Here is a 23396-nt window from a genome sequence, read left to right on the forward strand (position 1 = left end):
TCAAATTGTGTATCATTGCAGAGAGCTCTGTATTGCTCCGCATTGACATGATCGGTTCACTGTAGGTGGGGGAGGGAGGTCCTTTATAATCACAAACTGACTTCCTTGACAACTTCCTTCACAACCGCTCTGCTCCATGAAGCCAAAAAGTATGGTTGCTCTGACTTCTGCGGAGGCCGCATCACAGTAATGCTGTAATGCCACTGCAGACATTGGATTGACCATGCAGCGCCTTTCATGCTAATTTATATCCACTAGCTAGCTACTACTAGTAGAGGGACTAATTTAATGACACTGCATGGTCAATCTGACATCTGCATTGGCCGTGGAGCATTTAGGGTGATACAGCCTCTGCAGTCAGGTCATTCATACTTTTTGCGCTTCGCTGAGTTAGTTCTATTAGCACGCTAACTTCATGATAAGTTAAGCATTTTAGCTAACATTACTATTTTTATCTTCCTGTCACACAAATGTCTAATCCTTTCTCTGTCCTGCTGACAGTACTGCAGTTCAACCGGCTATGTGCTGTGAATATTATATTTGAGGGCGTGTACTTTCAGGTATGAACAAAAGGCAAACATTTCAATAAAAAATGTGATACATTGTTATTTGTTTTCTGTTACTCGATATCCAATTTGGAAACCATAAACAAGAAAATTAGTTGAGATCTAATTTTCAGCTAGAAAAATTATAAAATGATTAATTTCCTCATTTGACCTTGCTGAGATGAAAGGAAATAGAAGTTATCCATAAGCACAGGGACTCACATGGATGGGCATTCATAAAATTCCATTGCAGACAGACACTGTAGGCTACAACCAGGACTGGGCCTGCTAACTGACATATACTGTTCAATATCAATTCAGTTGACCTTACTTAAATAAGTGTTTCAATTGCACTATTTTATAAAAACATTTTGAAAAGAGTATTCATAGAGCGGTGTGAAGTCAAGGATCACAGAGAATCACTATGGGCCAGTGGGCCACAACAGTTTAAGCTACTGTCTGCATCTCACTGGCATATTAAGGGGCGTGGGGGACCATTGGTTGGTAGATTGTTTCATGACCTAGTTTGATGTGTAATTCCACCAATTTACATGAAACAGTCACGAGAGACCACAAGTGTCATATTACTTGCCTTCTATATTTCTCTACCCTTTGGAAAATTATATATATCAAGTCCAGCACATAGGAATTTATAACATGGTTGAATATGAGATAAATAACTTCTGACAATGTTTACATTAATCTTTATTAACATAGCGTTGTCAGTAGATGGGCATGAAAGGTTACAAATGCCTGATAATCATATAAAAAAACATCACAATAAATGGTCCTCACGGTATCAACTAACTATAGGCCTATAATTGTTTACACACTGGTAAGACGACAGCAATTAAAATACCATCATAATTGAAAATATATTTTTCAGCTACATATCATAGTGGCTGTTTGAATAAAAAGGCACAAGCAATTGCAAGAGATATATTTCTTTAGTAAAAAGTGCAAATAGGGGACAGAACCAGCTGGCTCACAAGACTCCAAGCAACTGCAAAGCCACTGCGATGGAAAGAATGATGACTCCAAAATAACCAATGTACCCATAGGCACCCTTCATCCTCTTGGCTGGATCTGGGGGGGAAATATAATTATTATAGTTTACAGCTATTTATAAAATGCTAAATAAGAGTGTGATTCTTCCTATCATTACATGCTACCATTTTGCAGAATGTGGGGATATTTTAGCACGTTTCACATTACATTTTCATAAAATACAGCTCTAGTACTAATTTTCATAATGGTATACAATAATGATAAAATGCAGTTATGGTTGAAATACTAAATAGTTGCTAAAAGCATACCTAATCTACAAGGAGTGTATTGGGAGTTTAACCTTTTTCACTCATGCCCTGTGACCCTGTTTGTGAATTATTGAAAGGAAACTGGCTCAAAAGTAATAAACAAAGATAAGAGGTGTTCATGTCATGATGTGGAATGTCATTACAACAGATGGTCTTACCTCCGGTGTAGTAACCCCAGGCATAGGAGAACCTGCTGGTGACCCAGATGGCTCCCAGCACAGCTGCAGAAGTCTTATAAGTGGAGGGATGAGTGATTGGGTAACAGGAAAAAGGGTAAAACACAGAGTGAGGAAGTAGGACAGTGTAATAGCCAGTGAACTGTCAAATAGAGAAGACGCTGAATCATTGTCACAACACCAGTGAGGTGTGGCCTATACTAGTATGTGCTGTCATTGGTTGTGTAAAGAGGACAGATAAATGCAGCAAATGCTGTCAATGATCATCCAGAGAACATGGTATGCCACTCCCACTTGGTTTACTTATTATCAGAAAATTACACTGGTGATAAACCTTTCTTTAGAAGCATTTATCTATCAGTATTTACACAGGGATAAGGCCAATAGTGCACTGTGTGTGAGTTGACAAAAGAATGCTGTTCAACTAGGTAGTAGCATGCAGAGGATTTAGAGGATTTTAAAATGGGTGACTACTACTTTCTGAATGTGGTTGTGAAAGAGCCACTCAAATGTAAGCTGACATTAAATCCAACCTATGTGTGTGGCGGTGTAAGTGATGTAACCTGGTAATGCTGGTTTGTGTAAGCAGATACATACTGGATAGACAAGAGCTGCAATGGTTTGGAACACAAGCCACTGTGGGTAGACCTCTAGTGTGTTCTGGTGGGCCCTCTGGATGCAGTTGAACACCTGCTCCTTGTCACTGTACATGGTAGGGTACTGCCCAGTAGAGGAGAAAAAAAGTCAGTGAGAAGTGGCATAGTAATACTCATTTTCTCTGAGCTCCTGTACCAGCAATAGGGATAGTAGTAGCCGTCTACTGCATCATCATCGTTAGGATGGAGTTGTGGTGCATTCGGGCCAAGTTCTTGGAGACCAGATTCAAAATACTTGACATAATGGAAGAGGGGAAAGACATTAACATATACAACGTCTCCATCATCAGGTGACCTGTATTTCTCATGTACACATTGTTGTTTGCATAACAGACTACTATACATAGGGCAGGTCAAGTTCACTCAAGTTCACCAAGTACATAGCACCTCAAGTACGGTCAAGCCAAGGCAAGAAGTGACCGACTGACATTGAATGAAGCTCCCACTTTGAACAGGATCCAATCCTGCTCAAATTCCAATCCTGCTCAAATTTATATAAACGAATAATATATTCGTTTATATAAACTCGGATCAGAACAGAAGAAAGCTATGTTCCAGACGGATTACAGTGCTAAAATGTACTTATCTGGCATTGCAGCGCAGTTATTTCCGCATCATCGTCAGACAGAAGCGTCATGTACTTACCTTCACATCGTATTTCTTTCTGGCAGCTCCAACCTTAATACCAAGATAACTCAACATGATCCAGCTATAAAAGTATGTAAATATGACATATCCGAAGCTTGATGGCAAGAGCTCTAGAATTTCCATTGTAAAAGAATACAGCAAAATAACAACTAATTATAAATTCGAGAATAACCTCCGCCTGTATTCACGGCTTGTTTATGCTGGTAACAAGCAGGGGAGAGGTTATGTATGCTGCTCTCTCGCGATATTTATTTTCTCGCGTTGTGTTTATTACGATCCATGTTTTTATACGATCTATTATGGTTCATACTGCTTGTACGGGTTGCCTGCCAGTAAACAGTAAACTCGTCCAAAACAATGTCCAATCTTTAATGCAACTCCGGTGTATTGAAAATAAACTTTGTTTGTAAACCACATAATGTGCACTCTATTTGGGAAATACTTACTAATCACCCCGCCGTCCTAACTGCTGTGGAAAGAGCATAGAATACGCGCAGTGCCTGTAGCAAACTGACCCTCAAGAACAAGCGAAATGTTTTCAAGGGGAAGGGATTGCAGGGTGGAATTTTCAAAAGCGACACTCGATGACCTAGGCTGACTTTATTTTATGGCTAGTTTGGCCAAGCAGCAGACTAAACTCCACTCCATCACAGTTTATACACCATTTCAATAATTAAAAAAATAACCCAAGATAGAGCACAGCCTGTCGTTTCCAATGGGTGCAAATCATAGTGGGCAGAACCAACTTCAATTGGCAAATACCTACCTTCAATGGTCACTGGCACGCTGGATAAGTGTACAGTTCATAGATGAATCCCGATTTCAACTGTACTGGGCAGATGGCGGTGTTAACGGCGTGTCCCATGGTGGCGGTGGGGTTATGGTATGGGCAGGCATAAGCTACAGACAACGAACACAATTTCATTTTATCGATGGCAATTTGAATGCACAGAGATACCGTGGCGACCGTCATTAATTTGGGCGGCAGGTAGCCTAACGCTTAGAGCGTTGGGCCAGTAACCGAAAGTTCGCTGGTTTGAATACCCGATGCGAAAAGGTGAAATTCCTGTCAATGTGTCCTTGAGCAAGGCACTTAGCCCTAATTTGCTCCAGGGGCTGACCCTGTAGGTAGGCCGTCATTGTAACTAAGAATTTGTTCTTAACTGACTTGCCTAGTTAAATAAAATTCAGGGATAAAATGGTGGGGCTCACAAAAGCTGTTTAGCAAAAAACTAAAATGTGTTGCCTGTTATGAAATCAAATCACATATCTACCGTAGCTTTATCTGGAGTGATCATGTCAACATCATACTTTCAAAATCTTAGCTAGACAAGCAGTCATCATGAATCAAGTCGACAATCTACTGGCAAATCCTTTTCAATCCTTGTCATATGAAGAACAATTCATGATAAAATGTGTCGGTGCTCATCGGCCAAGTTGGAAATCGCAAATTCAACAATGAGTGGTTTGGAAGGAATAAGTGGCTAACTGAAAGCATTGCAAAGCAATCACTAGCCTGTTATTCAATGGAGTGGGTGTGTGGTCCAAGTCAGGGTTTAAGGGTCTCTTTTCCAAGCTTAAAAGGATAAACATTCACATGCAACCACATTGGCCATGCTGTCAATCTAGCATGACTTCTGCCGCATTAAAAACAAATGGAAACTTGGAACTGGGAAATCTCAGACTTCAGTGAGTTCAAGTCAACTTTTGAACGGTCATCGAACTCGGAATTCCAAATCTGGGACTCGGACTTCTTTCTAGAGCTCCGACCTGAAGACCACTGACGTCATGATTCAACCTGTTTTTTTCCCCAGAGTTCCTAGTTGTCTTGAAAGCACCATGAATCCAGAGAATGCTAGACTTTGACGACAAAGTTTGATGACAAAATTTGCCCACAAGGACCACTGCGCCACCTTCCTGTTCAAGTGAGCCCAGCATAACAAGGTGAGTCCAAAAAATGTCTTGTATGCTGCTGCATAAATGATGTAATATGCCAGGAGATATGTATACTGTAGCTAAGAAAGTAATACTTAGTGTATGTTGTGTAGTAAGCTGTTACTAGAGGTCGACCGATTATAATTCTTCAATACCGATACCGATTATTGGAGGACCAAAAAAAGCCGATACCGATTAAATCGGCCGATTTTTATATACAGTATATATATATATATATATTTGTAATAATGACAATTACAACAATACTGAATGAACACTTATTTTAACTTAATATAATACATATAATCAATTTAGTCTCAAATAAATAATGAAACATGTTCAATTTGGTTTAAATAATGCAAAAACACAGTGTTGGAGAAGAAAGTAAAAGTGCAATATGTGCCATGTAAAAAAGCTAGGAATTATAGGACTATTTCTCTCTATACCATTTGTATATCATATACCTTTGACTATAGATGTTCTTATAGGCACTATAGTATTGCCAGCCTAATCTCGGGAGTTGATAAACTTGAAGTCATAAACAGCGCTGTGCTTCAAGCATTGCGAAGAGCTGCTGGCAAACGCAGGTAAGTGCTGTTTGAATGAATGCTTACGAGTCTGCTGCTGCCTACCACCGCTCAGTCAGACTGCTCTATCAAATATCAAATCATAGACTTAATTATAATAAACACACAGAAATACGAGCCTTAGTTCATTAATATGGTAAAATATAAATAAATAAAACGGAACCATTCTGCATTTTATCGAATGGGTGGCAACCCTAAGTCTAAATATTGCTGTTACATTGCACAACCTTCAATGTTATGTCATAATTATGTAAAATTCTGGCAAATTAGTTCGCAACGAGCAAGGCGGCCCAAACTGTTGCATATACCCTGACTCTGCGTGCAATGAACTCAAGAGAAATGACACAATTTCCATAGTGAATATTGCCTGCTAACATGAATTTCTTTTAACTAAATATGCAGTTAAAAAAATATATACTTCTGTGTATTGATTTTAAGAAAGGCATTGATGTTTATGGTTAGGTACATTCGAGCAACGATTGTGCTTTTGTTAAATCATCACCCGTTTGGCGAAGTAGGCTGTGATTTGATGATAAATCAACAGGCATCGCATTGATTATATGCAACGCAGGACAAGCTAGTTAACCTAGTAATATCCTCAACCATGTGTAGTTAACTAGTGATTATGTGAAGATTGATTGTTTTTTATAAGATAAGTTTAATGCTAGCTCGAAACTTACCTTGGCTCCTTGCTGCACTCGCGTAACAGGTGGTCAGCCTGCCACGCAGTTTCCTCGTGGAATGCAATGTAATTTGCCATAATCGGCATCCAAAAATGCAGATTACCGATTGTTGTGAAAACTATTTATCCTACAGTTCTGACTTGGTGTCCAGGGAGAATACTGTAAGAACGGCCCATGTTCTGAATCCTGTCACTGTACATTTCAAAAGTGATGAACCAATAAATCAAATGTATTTATAAAGCCCTTTTTACATCAGCCAATGTCACAAAGTGCTATACAGAAACCCAGCCTAAAACCCCAAACAGCAAGCAATGCAGATGTAGAAGCACTAATGGCTAGGAAAAACGCCCTAGAATCCAGAACCTAGGAAGAAACCTGGAGAGGAACCAGTCTCTGAGGGGTGGCCAGTCCTCTTCTGGCTGTGCCGGTTGGAGATAACAGTACATGGCCAAGATGTTCAAATGTTCATAGATGACCAGCAGGGTCAAATAATAATCACAGTGGTTGTAGAGGGTGCAACAGGTCAGCACCTCAGGAGTAAATGTCAGTTGGCTTTTCTTAGCCGAGCATTCAGAGTTCGAGACAGCAGGTACGGTAGAGAGAGAGAGCGAGAGAGAGAGTCAAAAACAGAGGGGCTGGGACAAGGTAGCACGTCCGGTGAACAGGTCAGGGTTCCATAGCTGCAGGCAGAACAGTTGAAACTGGAGCAGCAGTACACTTAATCATAGGACCTACTGAAGAGATGAGTTCAATTAAGACAAAGGTTGAGACAGAGTCTGCGTCTCTCACATGGGTAGGCAGACCACTCCATACAAATTGAGCTCTATAGGAGAAAGCCCTGCCTCCAGCTGTTTGCTTAGAAATTCTAGGGACAATGAGGCCTGCGTCTTGTGACCGTAGCGTACATGTAGGTATGTACGGTAGGTCTAAAATCGGAGAGATACGTAGGAGCAAGCCCATGTAATGCTTTGTAGGTTAGCAGTAAAACCTAGACATCAGCCCTAGCCTTAACAGGAAGCCAGTGTGGAGAGGCTAGCACTGGAGTAATATGATCAAATGTTTATTTTTTTGGTCCTAGTCAAGATTCTAGCAGCCGTGTTTATCCGGGTAGCCTGAAAGTAGAGCATTGCAGTAGTCTAATCTAGAAGTTACAAAAGCACGGATTAGCTTTTCTAAATTTTTGGACAAAAAGTTGATTTTTGCAATGTTACGAAAAGCTGTCCTTGAAATATTCTTGATATGTTCATCAACCATCAAGATTGTCAGATCCAACAGAAGATCTCCTTGTTTCTTGAGACCTAGAACTAGCATCTCTGTTTTGTCTGAATTTAAAAGTAAAAAATTGCTGCTATCCACCTCCTTATGTCTGAAACACAGGCTTCCAGGGAGGGCAATTTTGGGGCTTCACCGTGTTGAATCGAAATGTACAGCTGTGTATCCGCATAGCAGTGAAAGTTGTCATTCGGAAACAATGTTATCACCAAGAGGTAAAATGTATAGTAAAAACAATAGTGGTCCTAAAATGGAACCTTGAGGAACACTGCAACTTACAATTGAGTTGTCAGAGGACAAACCATCCACAGAGACAAACTGATATCGTTCCGACATATCTAAATCATGGCAGAACTTTTCCATGTAGATCAATTAGGGTTTCCAATCTCTCCAAATGAACGTGGTGATTGATGGTGTCAAAAGCAGCACTAAGGTCTAGGAGCACGAGGACCGATGCAGAGCCTTGGTCTGACGCCATTTAAAGGTCATTGAACAAATAGTTATTGACTACGTCCGCCCTAGCTCGATCATTAATGTGTTAATCAAAATTACGGATTGCCTCTTATCCGCTCGTCGTCCCCTTATGCCATAGTTTGTACATCTCAATTGTCAGTAGAAACCACATTTGTTTAAGCAAATCAGCCATATCAGCAATGTTTTTTTAAAGGCAGTAAATTAGGCTGAATGAACTGTTTCGCTGCCAGACAAGACTCCACTGATGGTGCTGAAAAGAAAGCTCTGCTGTTGGGGCAGCTTTATGTAGGCCCTAACAGTTTGTGGGCACCGTTTGTCACTATTATAGTGCAATTAATGCATTGTTTAGTGTTGTGTAGTGGCTTTGCTGGCATGCATAAAAAATATAAAAAATTGGGGAGTGTGCCCCACCAAGATTTACATGCTAAAATCGAGATCCTGAGGCCCATTGTTGTGCCATTCATTTGCCATCATCACCTCATGTTTCAACATGATAATGCACAGCCCCATGTCGCAAGGATCTGTACACAATTCCTGGAAGCTGAAAATGTCCCAGTTCATCCATGGCCTGCATACTCACCAGACATGTCACCCACTGAGCATGTTTGGGATGCTCTGGATCTGGGCCATCACCCGAGTTTCATAACATTTGGGGCTCAATCCTGAAGACCAGGGGCAGAGGAGTTTGTGGGTCAGAGGGAAAAAGGGCCTTTCTAAAATAATTCCCTGCAATTCTATGTCATTTTACATGACTCGACACATTACAATAATATATTTTTATTCCAAGCAAATGACAAGAATGACAAGCTACTCCGACATTCACATACTGAGATCAACAAAACGAAGGACCCATGTCTTAAATGCAATCAATAGCATAGGCAAATGAAAAGAGTGGGTACACAGATTTTAGGCCTACAATATGAGGAAATCCTAGTCCACCAACTTGCCAGTGGCATTCACCTATTCAGACTTTTCCCCCCAATTGTCTTTTGAAATATTGCAAAATACCTTCTAGCTGCTGCCTGCTGTTCATTTACAGTTGAATTCGGAAGTTTACATACACTTAGGTTGGAGTCATTAAAACTCGTTTTTCAACCACTCCACAAATTTCTTGTTAAACTATAGTTTTGGCAAGTCGGTTAGGACATCTACTTTGTGCATGACAAGTAATTTTCCCAATAATTGTTTACAGACAGATTATTTCACTGTATCACAATTCCAGTGGGTCAGAAATCTACATACACGAAGTTGACTGTGCCTTTAAACAGTTTGGAAAATTCCAGAAAATGATGTCATGGATTTAGAAGCTTCTGATAGGCTAATTGACATCATTTGAGTCAATTGTAGGTGTACCTGTGGATGTATTTCAAGGCCTACCTTCAAACTCAGTGCCTCTTTGCTTGACATCATGGGAAAATCAAAAGAAATCAGCCAAGACCTCAGAAAAAACATTGTAGACCACAAGTCTGGTTCATCCTTGGGAGCAATTTCCAAACGCCTGAAGGTACCACGTTAATCTGTACAAACAATAGCACGCAAGTATAAACACCATGGGACCACGCAGCCGCCATACCGCTCAGGAAGGAGACACGTTCTGTCTCCTAGAGATGAATGTACTTTTGTGCGAAAAGTGCAAATCAATCCCAGAACAACAGCAAAGGACCTTGTGAAGATGCTGGAGGAAACAGATACAAAAGTATCTTTACCCACAGTAAAACGAGTCCTATATCGACATAACCTGAAAGGCCGCTCAGCAAGGAGGAAGCCACTGCTCCAAAACAGCCATAAAAACTGCGGTTTGCAACTGCGATCGAAAGATCGTACTTTTTGGAGAATTGTCCTCTGTTCTGATGAAACAAAAATAGAACTGTTTGGCCATAATGACCATCGTTATGTTTGGAGGAAAAAGGGGGATGCTTGCAAGCGGAAGAACACCATTCCAACCGTGAAGCACAGGGTTGGCAGCATCATGTTCTGGGGGTGCTTTGCTACAGGAGGGACTGGTGCACTTCACAAAATAGATGGCATCATGAGGGAAGAAAATTATGTGGATATATTGAAGCAACATCTCAAGACATCAGTCAGGAAGTTAAAGCTTGGTCGCAAATGGGTCTTCCAAATGGACAATGACCCCAAGCATACTTCCAAAGTTCTGGCAAAATGGCTTAAGGACAACAAAGTCAAGGTATTGAAGTGGCCATCACAAAGTCCTGACCTCAATCCTATAGAAAATTTGTGGGTAGAACTGAAAAAGCGCGTGCGAGCAAGGAGGCCTACAAACCTGACTCAGTTACACCAGCTCTGTCAGGAGGAATGGGCCAAAATTCACACAACTTATTGTGGGAAGCTTGTGGAAGGCTACCCGAAACGTTTGACCCAAGTTAAACGATTTAAAGGCAATGCTACCAAATACTAATTGAGTGTATGTAAACTTCTGACCCACTGGGGATGTGATGAAAGAAATAAAAGCTGAAATAAATCATTCTATTATTCTGACATGTCACATTCTTAAAATAAAGTGGTGATCCTAACTGACCTAAGACAGGGAATTTTTACTATGATTAAATGTCAGGAATTGTGAAAAACTGAGTTTAAATGTATTTGGCTAAGGTGTATGTAAACTTCCGACTTCAACTGTATCTGCAGCAATTCCAGCACCCCTTCCTGCAGTGCTGTTTTCTTCCATGCGCTGTGACTTTCCCAATGATAAATCAATCAATCAACACTTATTATTAATTCATTAAATCGATTGTAGGCTTTATGACCTTTTTAAACAATATGTCAAATTACTTGAGTCGCCTATGGGAAGTGTACAAATGTTTATTCACATCAGTAGGCTAAGTGACTGAAATGCATCAGAAAAGTCTTGGAAAGTTCAGGAAAACATCAGGGAAGCTCATCGGGTCGGCTAGAGGCCTAATGTGTGTGTGTGTGTGTGTGTGTGTGTGTGTGTAGAGAAGATCTGCATTGCTTTCAATTGCTAGACCCATGAGCTCTTTCTTACCTCAACTTAGTGAACATTTCCCAGCCTTATTGTAACCAAATATCCAAACGGAGATTCAGTGAAAACAAAAATCTGACATTGATTGATTATCAAGCTGCTTGTCTCATAGCAGCGCAATGAAGGTGTCCCAGTGCTGGAATTATCAGTTGACCACACGTCGCAATTGCTTTACATTTATTATAACAATTGCTGTAGTGCTATTTTTTTTTAGGTAGCCTACAAGAGCACCATTTTTATTATTAAGCCATCATTTCTGAATGAAAGTTGGTACCGACATGAAGCCTATTGTATAAAATCATTTTAGAATATACATACAATGCATCTTCCAAATTGCACGATAGCCACTTACAGTATGTGTAGGGAAAAAAAAAAAAAAAAATTTAATGCCCAGAGTCACGTCTGGAGGAAACCAGGCACCGCTCATCACCTGGCCAATACCATCCCTACGGTGAAGCATCGTGGTATTAGCATCAAGCTGTGGGGATGTTTTTCCAGTTTCAGGGACTGGGAGACTAGTGAGGATCGAGGCAAAGATGAATGGAGCAAAGTACAGAGATCCTTCATGAAAATCTGCTCCAGAGCACTCAGGACCTCAAACTGGGGGGGAAGGTTCACCTTCCAACAGGACAATGACCCTAAGCACACAGCAAAGACAACACAGGAGTGGCCCAGCCAGAGCCCAGACTTGAAGCTGATCGAACATTTCTGGAGACCTGAAAAAAGCTGTACAGCGACGCTCCCCATCCAACCTGACAGAGCTTGAGAGGATCTGCAGAGAAGAATGGGAAAAACGCCCCAAATACAGGTGTGCCAAGCGTGTAGACCGACCGGCTCGATTTGGTCTTATGTAGCAAAATGTGAAATTGTGTTTTTTTCATTGGATAAAAGTAGAGACTCAGAGCTAGAAAATGGTATATCATATACTACAGTTGAGGAAAAATGTGAAAGTAATTCTGCTTTGAATGTTGATCAGCTTATAACCCCAGTTTTGAGAAAATATTTTGGTAAACGTACTGGAGAGCTCTTCTTTGTCTACATCCATTCAGCACCCTCTTAAGCCTTAGCCCCACCCATCTCTTTAAGGATTCACATGTCAAATCAAAGTTTATTTCTCACAGGTGGAAGGGAATCATTAGGGTCTGAAGCTCCATCTTTTATTTCAAATCAAAGTTTATTTGTCACATATGCTGAATACAACAGGTACCTTACAGTGAAATGCTTACTTACAGGCTCTAACCAATAGTGCAAAAAAGGTATTAGGTGAACAATAGGTAAGTAAAGAAATAAAACAGTAAAAAGACAGGCTATATACAATAGCGAGGCTATAAAAGTAGCGAGGCAACATACAGACACCGGTTAGTCAGGCTGATTGAGGTAGTATGTACATGAATGTATAGTTAAAGTGAATATGCATATATGATAAACAGAGAGTAAAAACTGTTGAGAAGCCTTTTTGTCCTAGACTTGGCACTCCGGTACCGCTTGCCATGCGGTAGTAGAGAGAACAGTCTATGACTGGGGTGGCTGGGGTCTTTGACAATTTTTAGGGCATTCCTCTGACACCGCCTGGTGTAGAGGTCCTGGATGGCAGGCAGCTTATCAAACTTGTTATGAAAAAAAGTATAAACACAAAAACTACAGGGTGAATGACATCAGCAGCCTGGTGGTCCAAAATAGCGTATTTTAACACCAATAAACCCACACGCTTAAAAATTAATTTAGTATATGGCAATCTAGCAAACCAGGCAACTAACAGTAACTTTCTAAACAATGTTTTGGTTTGTTTCCAGCTTGTTAGTTAGCTAGCTAATGTCAAGTTAGCTGGCTAGCCAGTTCAAATAATGACCATATCATATAGCTGACAACGTTTTCACTTTAGCACATTTGTATTCATTATTACAGGGAAAAAAACTCACTACAAGATCATTATTTACAAGTTAATGGCAAGCCAAATACAGAAAATAGCTTACAGTTGTGAGTGTGATGAAATAAAAGCAGGGCATTTTACTGGAGAATTTTAGAACTTGTACACTGTCTTGTTGGCCTAACGTTGTATCCTAATTTGACTTTGGTGCAAGTCATGTTGGTCTTCACATTATCATCTCTGGTAAACACATACTGTATCAAATAAAATCATAATTTATTTGTCACATGCACAGGATACAGAAGGTGTAAACAGTACAATTAAATTGTTGCTTGCATAGTGGAGTCTTGTTTAGACATGTAGCTAGCTAGCTAGCTAGCCAAACAATGAACCATAATCCCAACTCATAACGTTACTACCCTGCATGAATCTGCAGGTAGCGAACCAACCAGGTTCAATGTTAGCTAGCTAGCTGACAGACTATAACTAGCAATGCAAATGGCTCTGAGATACAAATAATATTACTGCACAGATCATTCAAGTAACGTTAGCCAGCAGTATGCTTTAACTTGAAATGAAAACGACTTTCTGACAAAATTAGAAACTTATCTGAAAAAGTATATCTGTATATCTGAAAAAGTAGCTAGCTAGACTTTTACCCGTACACATGGATGGACGCTTCTCCCTGTCTGTCACGGATGCAATTGTTGCCAATAGTTTGAAGATGTAATCCGGAGAAAGGTGTTTTATACAACAGCCTTCTGCGTGTTCTCTTTTCGACTCCCTCTGCATATTTGCAATCAAACACCAGAATTTTCTCCATGTCCATAGCTGTCATACTCAAATTCTACTGGGCATTCCACTGATTTCAAAACTCGGTCCTGCAGAAAGTGGAGAGCAACACTTTCGCAGTTCTACGTGATATATATATTTTTTTTTTACGTGTTAGAAAGGATTACCTACACATACTGATCAGCTCATGTTATAGACAGAAGCCTTCTACATGGCAGACCAATCCTCTCTCCTCTCTCGGCATGTCCAGCCCATCCATTATCTCAGCCAATCATGGCTAGAGGCAAGGTTGCCAGCTTTTTCTGTGGCTAAACCAACTAGGCTTGTAATTTAACAATTTTATTCGTATTTACAGATGGCATACAAGTTTGTTATTAAGGCACATGAAAGTTAATGTTTTAGGAGGCATCTGACAAAAACGCATTTTGATTTAAAAAAAAAAATACGTTCAAATGCCTCTCCTGTGAAGTAGTGACGTGCGACATACACCTAGTTTCCTGAAACAAGTCACAAATGTGATATTTCAGTTATTTTTATACATTTGCAAAAATGTCTGAAAACCTGTTTTTGCTTTGTCATTATGGGGTATTGTGTGTAGATTGGGGAAAGGGGGGGGGGGGGGGGGGACGATTTAATCCATTTTAGAATAAGGCTGTAATGTAACAAAATGTGGAAAAAGTGAAGGGGTCTGAATACTTTCCAAATACACTGTATACTCTCCCAAACTAAATGTCTATTCAATTTGATACATCATTGCTTACAGTTGAAATGGAACATTGTTATTTAGCAGTCTCCCTCCCACTCTGAAGAAGCACCAGGCATTTCGACTGTGTTATGGTGACTGTATTCCTGACAAGAGAACTTAAAACAGACCAAACTCCCACCGTCCATATGCCAAAGATAACTTGGTACACAAGTGGTGTTCTGGATGGGGTTTGGAGAACTGCATCATCACCATGCTACTCAGACAGAAGGGATTTTTCTTTCTACAATATTTTGTTTGTTTTGAAAACGACCCTTGTAGAATTCTTGTAATGACCAGATGCTTAGCTTTGACTTCAATAAAGAAAGGGTGCATGGGAACTGCTGTTTGTTGAAGCTATGTACAGTCGTGGCCAAAAGTTGAGAATGTGGAAATTAATATTTGTGTCAAAGTTTGCTGCTTAACTTCTCTGGGATATGTGGGACGCTAACGTCCCACTTGGGCAAAAGCCAGTAAAAATGCAGAGCGCCAAATTCAAATAAATTACTATAAAAATCAAACTTTCATTAAATCACATATGAAAGATACCAAATGAAAGCTACACTTGTTGTGAATCCAGCCAACATGTCAGAATTCAAATTCTGCTTTCGTCGTAAAGCCTACCAAACGATTATGTTAGGTCAGAGCCAAGTCACAGAAAAACACAGCCATTTTTCCAGCCAAAGAGAGGAGTAACAAAAAGCAGAAATAGAGATAAAATTAATCACTAACCTTTGATGATCTTCATCAGATGACACTCATAGGACTTCATGTTACACAATACATGTATGTTTTGTTCGGTAAAGTTCATATTTATATTCAAAAATCTGAGTTTAGGCGGGACGCTACTGTCTCACTTGGCCAAAAGCCAGAGAAAATGCAGAGCGCCAAATTCAAATAAATTACTATAAAAATCAAACTTTCATTAAATCACACATGAAAGATACCAAATTAAAGCTACACTTGTTGTGAATCCAGCCAACATGTCAGAATTCAAATAGGCTTTTTGCCGAAAGCAAACGATGCTATTATCTGAGGATAGCAACAGAGTAAACAAAGAGAGAGAAGCATATTTCAACCCTGCAGGCGTGACACAAACGCAGAAATAAAAATATAATTCATGCCTTACCTTTGACGAGCTTCTGTTGTTGGCACTCCAATATGTCCCATAAACATCACAAATGGTCCTTTTGTTCGATTAATTCCATCGATATATATATATCCAAAATGTCAATTTATTTGGCGTGTTTGATCTAGAAAAACACCGGTTCCAACTTGTGCAACGTGACTAAAAAATATCTCAAAAGTTACCTGTAAACTTTGCCAAAACATTTCAAACTACTTTTGTAATACAACTTTAGGTATTTTTTAACGTAAATAATCGATAAAATTAAAGACTGGATGATCTGTGTTCAATACAGGATTAAAACAAACTGTAGCTAGCTTTCTGGTCACGCGCCTCTAACAAACAGTACACTTCAAGTGACCCTCGTTCAAGATGGCCATACTTCTTCATTACACAATGGAAAAAAACTCAACCAATTTCTAAAGACTGTTGACATCCAGTGGAAGCGGTAGGAACTGCAAGAAGGTCAATTAGAAATCTGGATTCCCAATGAAATCCCATTGAAAAGAGAGTGACCTCAAAAGTATATATATCTGAATGGTTTGTCCTCGGGGTTTCGCCTGCTAAATAAGTTCTGTTATACTCACAGACATGATTCAAACAGTTTTAGAAATGTCAGAGTGTTTTCTATCCAAATCTACTAATAATATGCATAGCTTATCTTCTGGGGATGAGTAGCTGGCAGTTGAATTTGGCTATGCTTTACATCCAAACGTGAAAACTTCTCTAGGATAGGGGGCAGCATTAAGTGTCTTTAGATATTTTTGTCAGATGTTACTATGGAATTCTGAAGTATAATTACAATCATTTCAGAAATGTCAAAGGCTTTTATTGACAATTACATGAAGTTGATGCAAAGAGTCAATATTTGCAGTGTTGACCCTTCTTTTTCAAGACCTCTGCAATCCGCCCTGGCATGCTGTCAATTAACTTCTGGGCCACATCCTGACTGATGGCAGCCCATTATTGCATAATCAATGCTTGGAGTTTGTCAGAATTTGTGGGTTTTTGTTTGTCCACCCGCCTCTTGAGGATTGACCACAAGTTCTCAATGGGATTAAGGTCTGGGGAGTTTTCTGGCCATGGACCCAAAATATCGATGTTTTGTTCCCCGAGCCACTTAGTTATCACTTTTGCCTTATGGCAAGGTGCTCCATCATGCTGGAAAAGGCATTGTTCGTCACCAAACTGTTCCTGTATGGTTGGGAGAAGTTGCTCTCGAAGGATGTGTTGGTACCATTCTTTATTCATGGCTGTGTTCTTAGGCAAAATTGTGAGTGAGCCCACTCCCTTGGCTGAGAAGCAACCCCACACATGAATGGTCTCAGGATGCTTTACTGTTGGCATGACACAGGACTGATGGTAGCGCTCCCCTTGTCTTCTCCGGACAAGCTTTTTTCCAGATGCCCCAAACAATCGGAAAGGGGATTCATCAGAGAAAATGACTTTATCCCAGTCCTCAGCAGTCCAATCCCTGTACCTTTTGCAGAATATCAGTCTGTCCCTGATGTTTTTCCTGGAGAGAAGGTGCTTCTTTGCTGCCCTTCTTGACACTAGGCCATCCTCCAAAAGTCTTTGCCTCACTGTGCGTGCAGATGCACTCACACCTGCCTGCTGCCATTCCTGAGCAAGCTCTGTACTGGTGGTGCCCCAATCCCGCAGCTGAATCAACTTTAGGAGATAGTCCTGGCGCTTGCTGGACTTTCTTGGGTGCCCTGAAGCCTTGTTCACAACAATTGCACCGCTCTCCTTGAAGTTCTTGATGATCCAATAAATGGTTGATTTAGGTGCAATCTTACTGGCAGCAATATCCTTGCCTGTGAAGCCCTTTTTGTGCAAAGCAATGATGACGGCATGTGTTTCCTTGCAGGTAACCATGATTAACAGAGGAAGAACAATGATTCCAAGCACCACCCTCCTTTTGAAGCTTCCAGTCTGTTATTCCAACTCAATCAGCATGAGAGTGATCTCCAGCCTTGTCCTCGTCAACACTCACACCCATGTTAACGAGAGAATTACTGACATGATGTCAGCTGGTCCTTTTGTGGCAGGGCTGAAATGCAGTGGAAATGTTTTGGGGGATTCGGTTCATTTGCATGGCAAAGAGGGACTTTGCAATTCATCTGATCACTCTTCATAACATTCTGGAGTATATGCAAATTGCCATCATACAAACTGAGGCAGCAGACTTTGTGAAAATGTATATTTGTCATTCTCAAAACTTTTGGCCACGACTGTACTGTAGACAAGTGAGCTTTTGCTCATCTAGGACAATGTATTGATAGTTATGCTTTGTGTGTTGATAGTGAGACTAGAAAATAACTGCTAAAGCAACTGATATGATTTTTTACTCAACTTAGTCTTTTTGTTTTCTCTTTGCTGCAGAACAGTGACATAGAGCCTGAGGATTCCCCAATCCCTAAAATGTCTCCCAAGAGGAAGATAAATCTCATGCATTATTCATGTAAGTGCCACAAGTGTTTGAGTTAGCAGAAATGTTATATTTGAAAATTCTTAGACGTTTCCTTGAAGTATTGTGCGCCACACTTGAATTGTATTATTCTAAAGTTTCTCTTTTATTTGTTCACACAGAACAATTCAGTGGCCAAGCCCACAGCCATTTCAGTTTCCACCACATCAACAGTAACACCAAGAGTGGAGTGCTTCACAGCATGCAGGAACCTGTTTGGTCACTGGGTCCCGGAAGCGTATTGTGGTGTCTAGTGCTGATTAGCGAACCAATAAAGACACTTAAAATAAATTCCTTGCTCCTTGACTTAACTGTGTTTTCTCATTCAATAATTACCAATACAGGAATTACTTAATTTGTTGTGGCATTAGTCAACATATAAAGGTTGTGTGCATACAGCAGTATGAAATCATTTTTAAGTATAGCAGAATCAAATCAAGGTTTCCTCCAGTATATGCTGCTGCTGTTGTATTAGTCAGCTGTAATCAGGGGCGCAACTTTGGCTTTAGAAGTGGGGGGGACATAACCTGGCGGGGTGTCTGGGGGTCCTCAGTCAGAATTTTTTGGGTATCCAAACCTAATTTCCTTCATTTCTAAACAATCTAATTTGACTCTTAACATTTTGGTGTCACTTTTATTGTTAATAAGAATAGAATATGTTCAGGGCTTAATGTAATGCCCGCCACCTGCAAAGTGCAGGTAGATTTTGGCATTGGCGGGTACAATGCCAAAATGTCTATTTCACTAGTCAACGGAAGTCAGGGCTCCACAGTGCTAGCATTTCACTCGTGTTTGTGAAATGTACTTTTCTGTCCACCAGCCACTGTGGCAGGTAGATTTTAAAATATATCAGCCACTCAGATTTTTTTTACCAGCCAAAACAAATTTTCTCCGCTAAAATTACACGGAGCATGCTTTGTTTCTAAAGCAATAAATATATTACTAGTAAGAACTAATATGGTATATTGTTTATTTTTTTGTGGCCTGAGTCTTTTAACCAAAATATCAGATGAGACAAAAATGTTCACCTGCACTTTAACTTCATCGTCATCGTTTGATTTTAAGTATAGAGCCAAAAGTAGGAGTAAAATGCTTCACTGTAATTCAAATCATAGACCTAACAGTACTGTAGAGCTCTTTTTACTTGCACACAATATAGCTGGATCACCCCGTCCTGCGTCTAGGGGTCCACTGCCCTGCAGCGCCCCAACCCAACACATCCCATTCAGCTTTAGGATCTTAATGAACCATTCATTATTGGTTTCAGATGTGTTAGGCCAAGGCTAGAGTGACAACCAACAGTACGGCAGACCCCTAGGGCCAGGACTGAGCAACCTAGCAGCTAAGGAACACCTAAATAGGTATCACCCCTGACGTGGACATGTTTCCAATACACTCTTTTTGTCGTACAGTATTCCATATAAGGCATCCAGACCTTATGAAAGTTGCATAGTATACCCTTAATCGTGTAATAAATCAAATCTAGTGATACATAACTTAACATCCATTGTGACATTGTGGGAGGATAACCACCATCCAATTAATGGCAATGCATTTCTTAGCCACTATAAATGCTTGGTTACACAGTTTCTTCTGATAAGTCTCCAGTATCCACATTTCCAAGCAAACAAAAACAGGGAGAAGGGAGAATCTGTAGACATGCTGAGATAAAAGAACATATTCTTTCCCAGAATTCAGCCAGCCTTCACAATAGCATAACATATTGAAATGTCGCCATTTGGATTTGACTCCTCCAGCAGAGGAACTACTTCTAAATGCATGATGTTCAGTTTCACTGGCATATAGTACCTTCTATGGATGGTCTTAAACTGCAGTATTATGCCTGAGATTATATCAACATGACGGGGCATTCTAACATCTGAATCCATTCATCATCATCAGTTGTGTCTCCCAGGTCTTCCTCACATTTTTGTTTTACATGTTTTGTGTCAACAGGGAAAAGACTGTCAATCCTTGACACAGTTTGGAAATCAACTTGAGGTTTGTCAGACCGCCTTAAAATAGTTTCCCTGGCTGCCTGACCCTGCTGAGACCCCATGTCACCATCTGATCCTCCTAAAATGAGGCATGACAAAGAATTACCTTGGTGTACATTTATACATTATATTATCCAAGAATAGAATCAATGGTTTAATAATTGAAATTACCATTATTCCCAGATCCCAGACTGTAACTTTAAACAGCTGTCCTGTTGCTACTGTAGGTCTGCCCATCAATTACAGGGAACTTTGTATCATTCACTGATACTGTTAATATACTGCAAAATTCAGCTGAGCTCCGTAGACTGGTCTTGCCTGGCTGTCTGACCATACTGGGACACCTGTCACCATCTGATCCTGCTAAGACATGATGAGCAGTGTTGTGTACTGACTGTGCACCATGACAGTGAAGCCTGTAGAGCTGTTCATACCGTGTCAGTGTGAAAAGTAGGAAATTAGCCAGGGAAACTGATGTTACATTGCTATACTGACTGTGAATGTAGCAAAAACAATATCTAGCTACAATCATACATCAACTGGCAAAAACGAGCCGAGTTAATTTACTTCTGTTGAAACAGGACAAAACATTTCCATACACACAAGCTGTTAGACACTGCTACCTGACAGATAGCTAGAGGCTAGAACTGAACTGGCTGTGGTATCTACTAACTAGCTAGCTAGTTTATTCACTTCACACTGAACTTCGAGAGGGGATTAAACACTAGCTAACGTTACATGTCAGATACACTACTAGCTCAGCACTGGGAATAAATACTTTTTTTAGTTAAGTCAAACAGCAGTTACCATGCCAGCTACATCAGTCAAATAGAGTAGCTAGTAGCTCTGCTTGCTTTTACAACTCAGAGAAGAAAAAACACACACACAGACAACAGCTGCCTCTGTTCACACTCTGTGGTGTCCGCGCGATACTAATTCCAGCCGGCTGAAACCACCAAACAGCCTGCCTGACCTCTCTGAGTCCGCATGGTCCTAAAGCACACCGATGCCGCTTTTTGTGTCACAATAGAATGATAAAACTGGGGGGGCAAAAATGACATTTCTGAATGTGAGGAGGTCATGCTCCCCCCAGTGAAAGTTGCACCCCTGGCTGTGATGCACATGTTGACCACATAGTGTCAGAGTTGCACCACTGAAGTGAGTGCTGCAGAACGTATTCTGATTAGTCAACACTTCAAGAGATGAGTGACACTGACAACTAGTTTAGTGATGGAATGGTTTTTGGTGGTTAAAGCCAATCAAATGTAAGTAATTGATTGGGGGACAATGGCTATGTTAGTGATTTGAGGTCTGAATTGGACCCCCGGTAAAAAAACAACTGCATAGCTTAGCTTGTCATAGCACCTACCTTCAACACGGCCACCTCATGTTTAGTGGTTTTAATGAATGATTTACTCAGGCTCAGATTTCAGTGTAATAAACTTTCCATACATCATCCAGAAGTCACAGCCACACTCATAGAGCAGTATTTGTGAAGGTGGGGTTTGGTTTTGGCGGGTGAGTTAAACTCTTTGTTCAGGGAGAGGAGAGAAAATGTCTGCTAACACATGCCAAATGTCTGCTAACACATGACTGAGCTTTTTTTGAACATGTTCTCTCCTGAGTTACCTGATCTAACCCAAAGTGTCATTATGGCTCATAAAACTGGCTAGTATTCAGATACTTTCCTTCAGATGCATTTTACCTGAGACTCAGTAAGCCTATTATTATGACAAGATCTTGGCGTATGTGTAAATTTAACTGATTAATTTACCATAAACTGTGATTTCCTGTGTTTTATCAATGGGGGAGTAATAAATTAAACTGCAATCCCATGGCTTGAGGTTTGAATCTGATATTCCCATGTCATGCCACACAATCAAAGATGCCACACAAAGATCCTACATTGTTCAATACAGTACATGCTTAGCAACTGTCTTATCTCTATGAAAATGCAAGTATGATCACCACACCTTTGATGTCAATATCAATGTCATTGTGCATAGTCTCAAACAAACCACAATCATTTGTAATTTCATTAGATGGGGAGGAGGAAAGGCAGGTCTGACTTGTCATCCTTGTGTGTCTAGAGGATTCCTCATGCACAAGGATTTTCTTATATCATTACTTTTATACGCATAAATTACTGCATAACGAGCAAGCGTTCAGGCAGGAGTAATGCAATCAGCCACACCTCAGGACAGATATTCTCCCTTCTGTCTTTTTACATGAGGGTATTTTCTCTCCTCTGATTGTATGATCTGGCCACAAAAGGAGCTGCAGTCTATAAGGGCTAGATTCAATCAGATCAAGGGTTTGCCGGCGATAGCAGACACACGCATAGCAGATGTTTTGGCAGCGTTGGAGGTGAAACTGCATTTGCGCTGTCAAATCGCTGAGCAGCTGCTCTTGCGATCATTGTCATGAAGCCACACCCGCCCCTGGCATTAAAAGTTCAGAACGAGAAAGTGTAGGCTATATAGAAATAATGACGCTCATATTGAGAAATCATTCAAATTAGCATTTCTATCTTCCTAATGGAGGTGTAGATTACATCTCACATTCCAGTGTTTCAACTTGTAAACAAGGCTGTATTTCTGTTAATGCAACTCCACGCAGCCAATGGCAATGTTCACTTTAGGTATAATGCCGGGAGCCACTTGTGGATTTAACAGCTCAAACGCAGTTCCACCTCCTACACCACAGGTGTCAAACTCATTCCACGGGGGGCCGAGTGTCTGCGGGTTTTCGCTCCTCCCTTGTACTTGATTGATGAATTAACATCACTAATTAGTTAGGAACTCCCCACACCTGGTTGTCTAGGGCTTTATTGAAAGGAAAAACCAAAAACCTGCAGACACTAGGCCCTCCGTGGAATGAGTTTGACACCCCTGTGACCTACACCATCAAAATAACCGCTATGCAGATGTCGGCTAAAGCGGATCTGATTGAATAGAGCCCTATATCGGGAACATTCTGGCAATGCCACAAAAGTGTCTTTACACATCTTTAGGAAAGAAAAAAACTAGTGTTTACAGCAGGGCATAAAGGATTACATTGGGTGTGGAACACAGAATGCCTTTTCAGTTTGTCGTGAGAAAAATGCTAA

At 40.4% G+C, this 23396-nt stretch overlaps 1 protein-coding gene and 1 long non-coding RNA gene across 3 annotated transcripts; one reads left to right on the top strand and one right to left on the bottom strand.

Moving 5' to 3' along the window:
- Window positions 1-1232: 1232 nt before the first annotated feature.
- Window positions 1233-3558, bottom strand: mgst3b (microsomal glutathione S-transferase 3b). The gene is made up of 4 exons (XM_039009453.1): window positions 3339-3558; window positions 2635-2757; window positions 2020-2092; window positions 1233-1631 (listed from the first exon to the last, which is right to left on the bottom strand). The coding sequence occupies exons 1-4, from the start codon at window positions 3462-3464 to the stop codon at window positions 1531-1533; spliced, it is 423 nt and encodes a 140-aa protein (XP_038865381.1). The 5' UTR covers window positions 3465-3558; the 3' UTR covers window positions 1233-1530.
- On the top strand, window positions 2403-18563 carry LOC120060273. 2 transcript variants are annotated; one of them, XR_005478215.1, is made up of 4 exons: window positions 2403-2548; window positions 5156-5285; window positions 18206-18284; window positions 18413-18563. It is a non-coding gene; the product is annotated as an uncharacterized LOC120060273 (long non-coding RNA). The 2 variants fall into 2 exon arrangements; XR_005478214.1 differs by lacking the exon at window positions 2403-2548 and adding an exon at window positions 4014-4224.
- The last annotated feature ends 4833 nt before the right edge of the window (window positions 18564-23396 follow it).

The sequence above is a fragment of the Salvelinus namaycush genome, chromosome 15 (genome assembly GCF_016432855.1).
Source record: "Salvelinus namaycush isolate Seneca chromosome 15, SaNama_1.0, whole genome shotgun sequence".
Taxonomy (NCBI): Eukaryota; Metazoa; Chordata; class Actinopteri; order Salmoniformes; family Salmonidae; genus Salvelinus; species Salvelinus namaycush.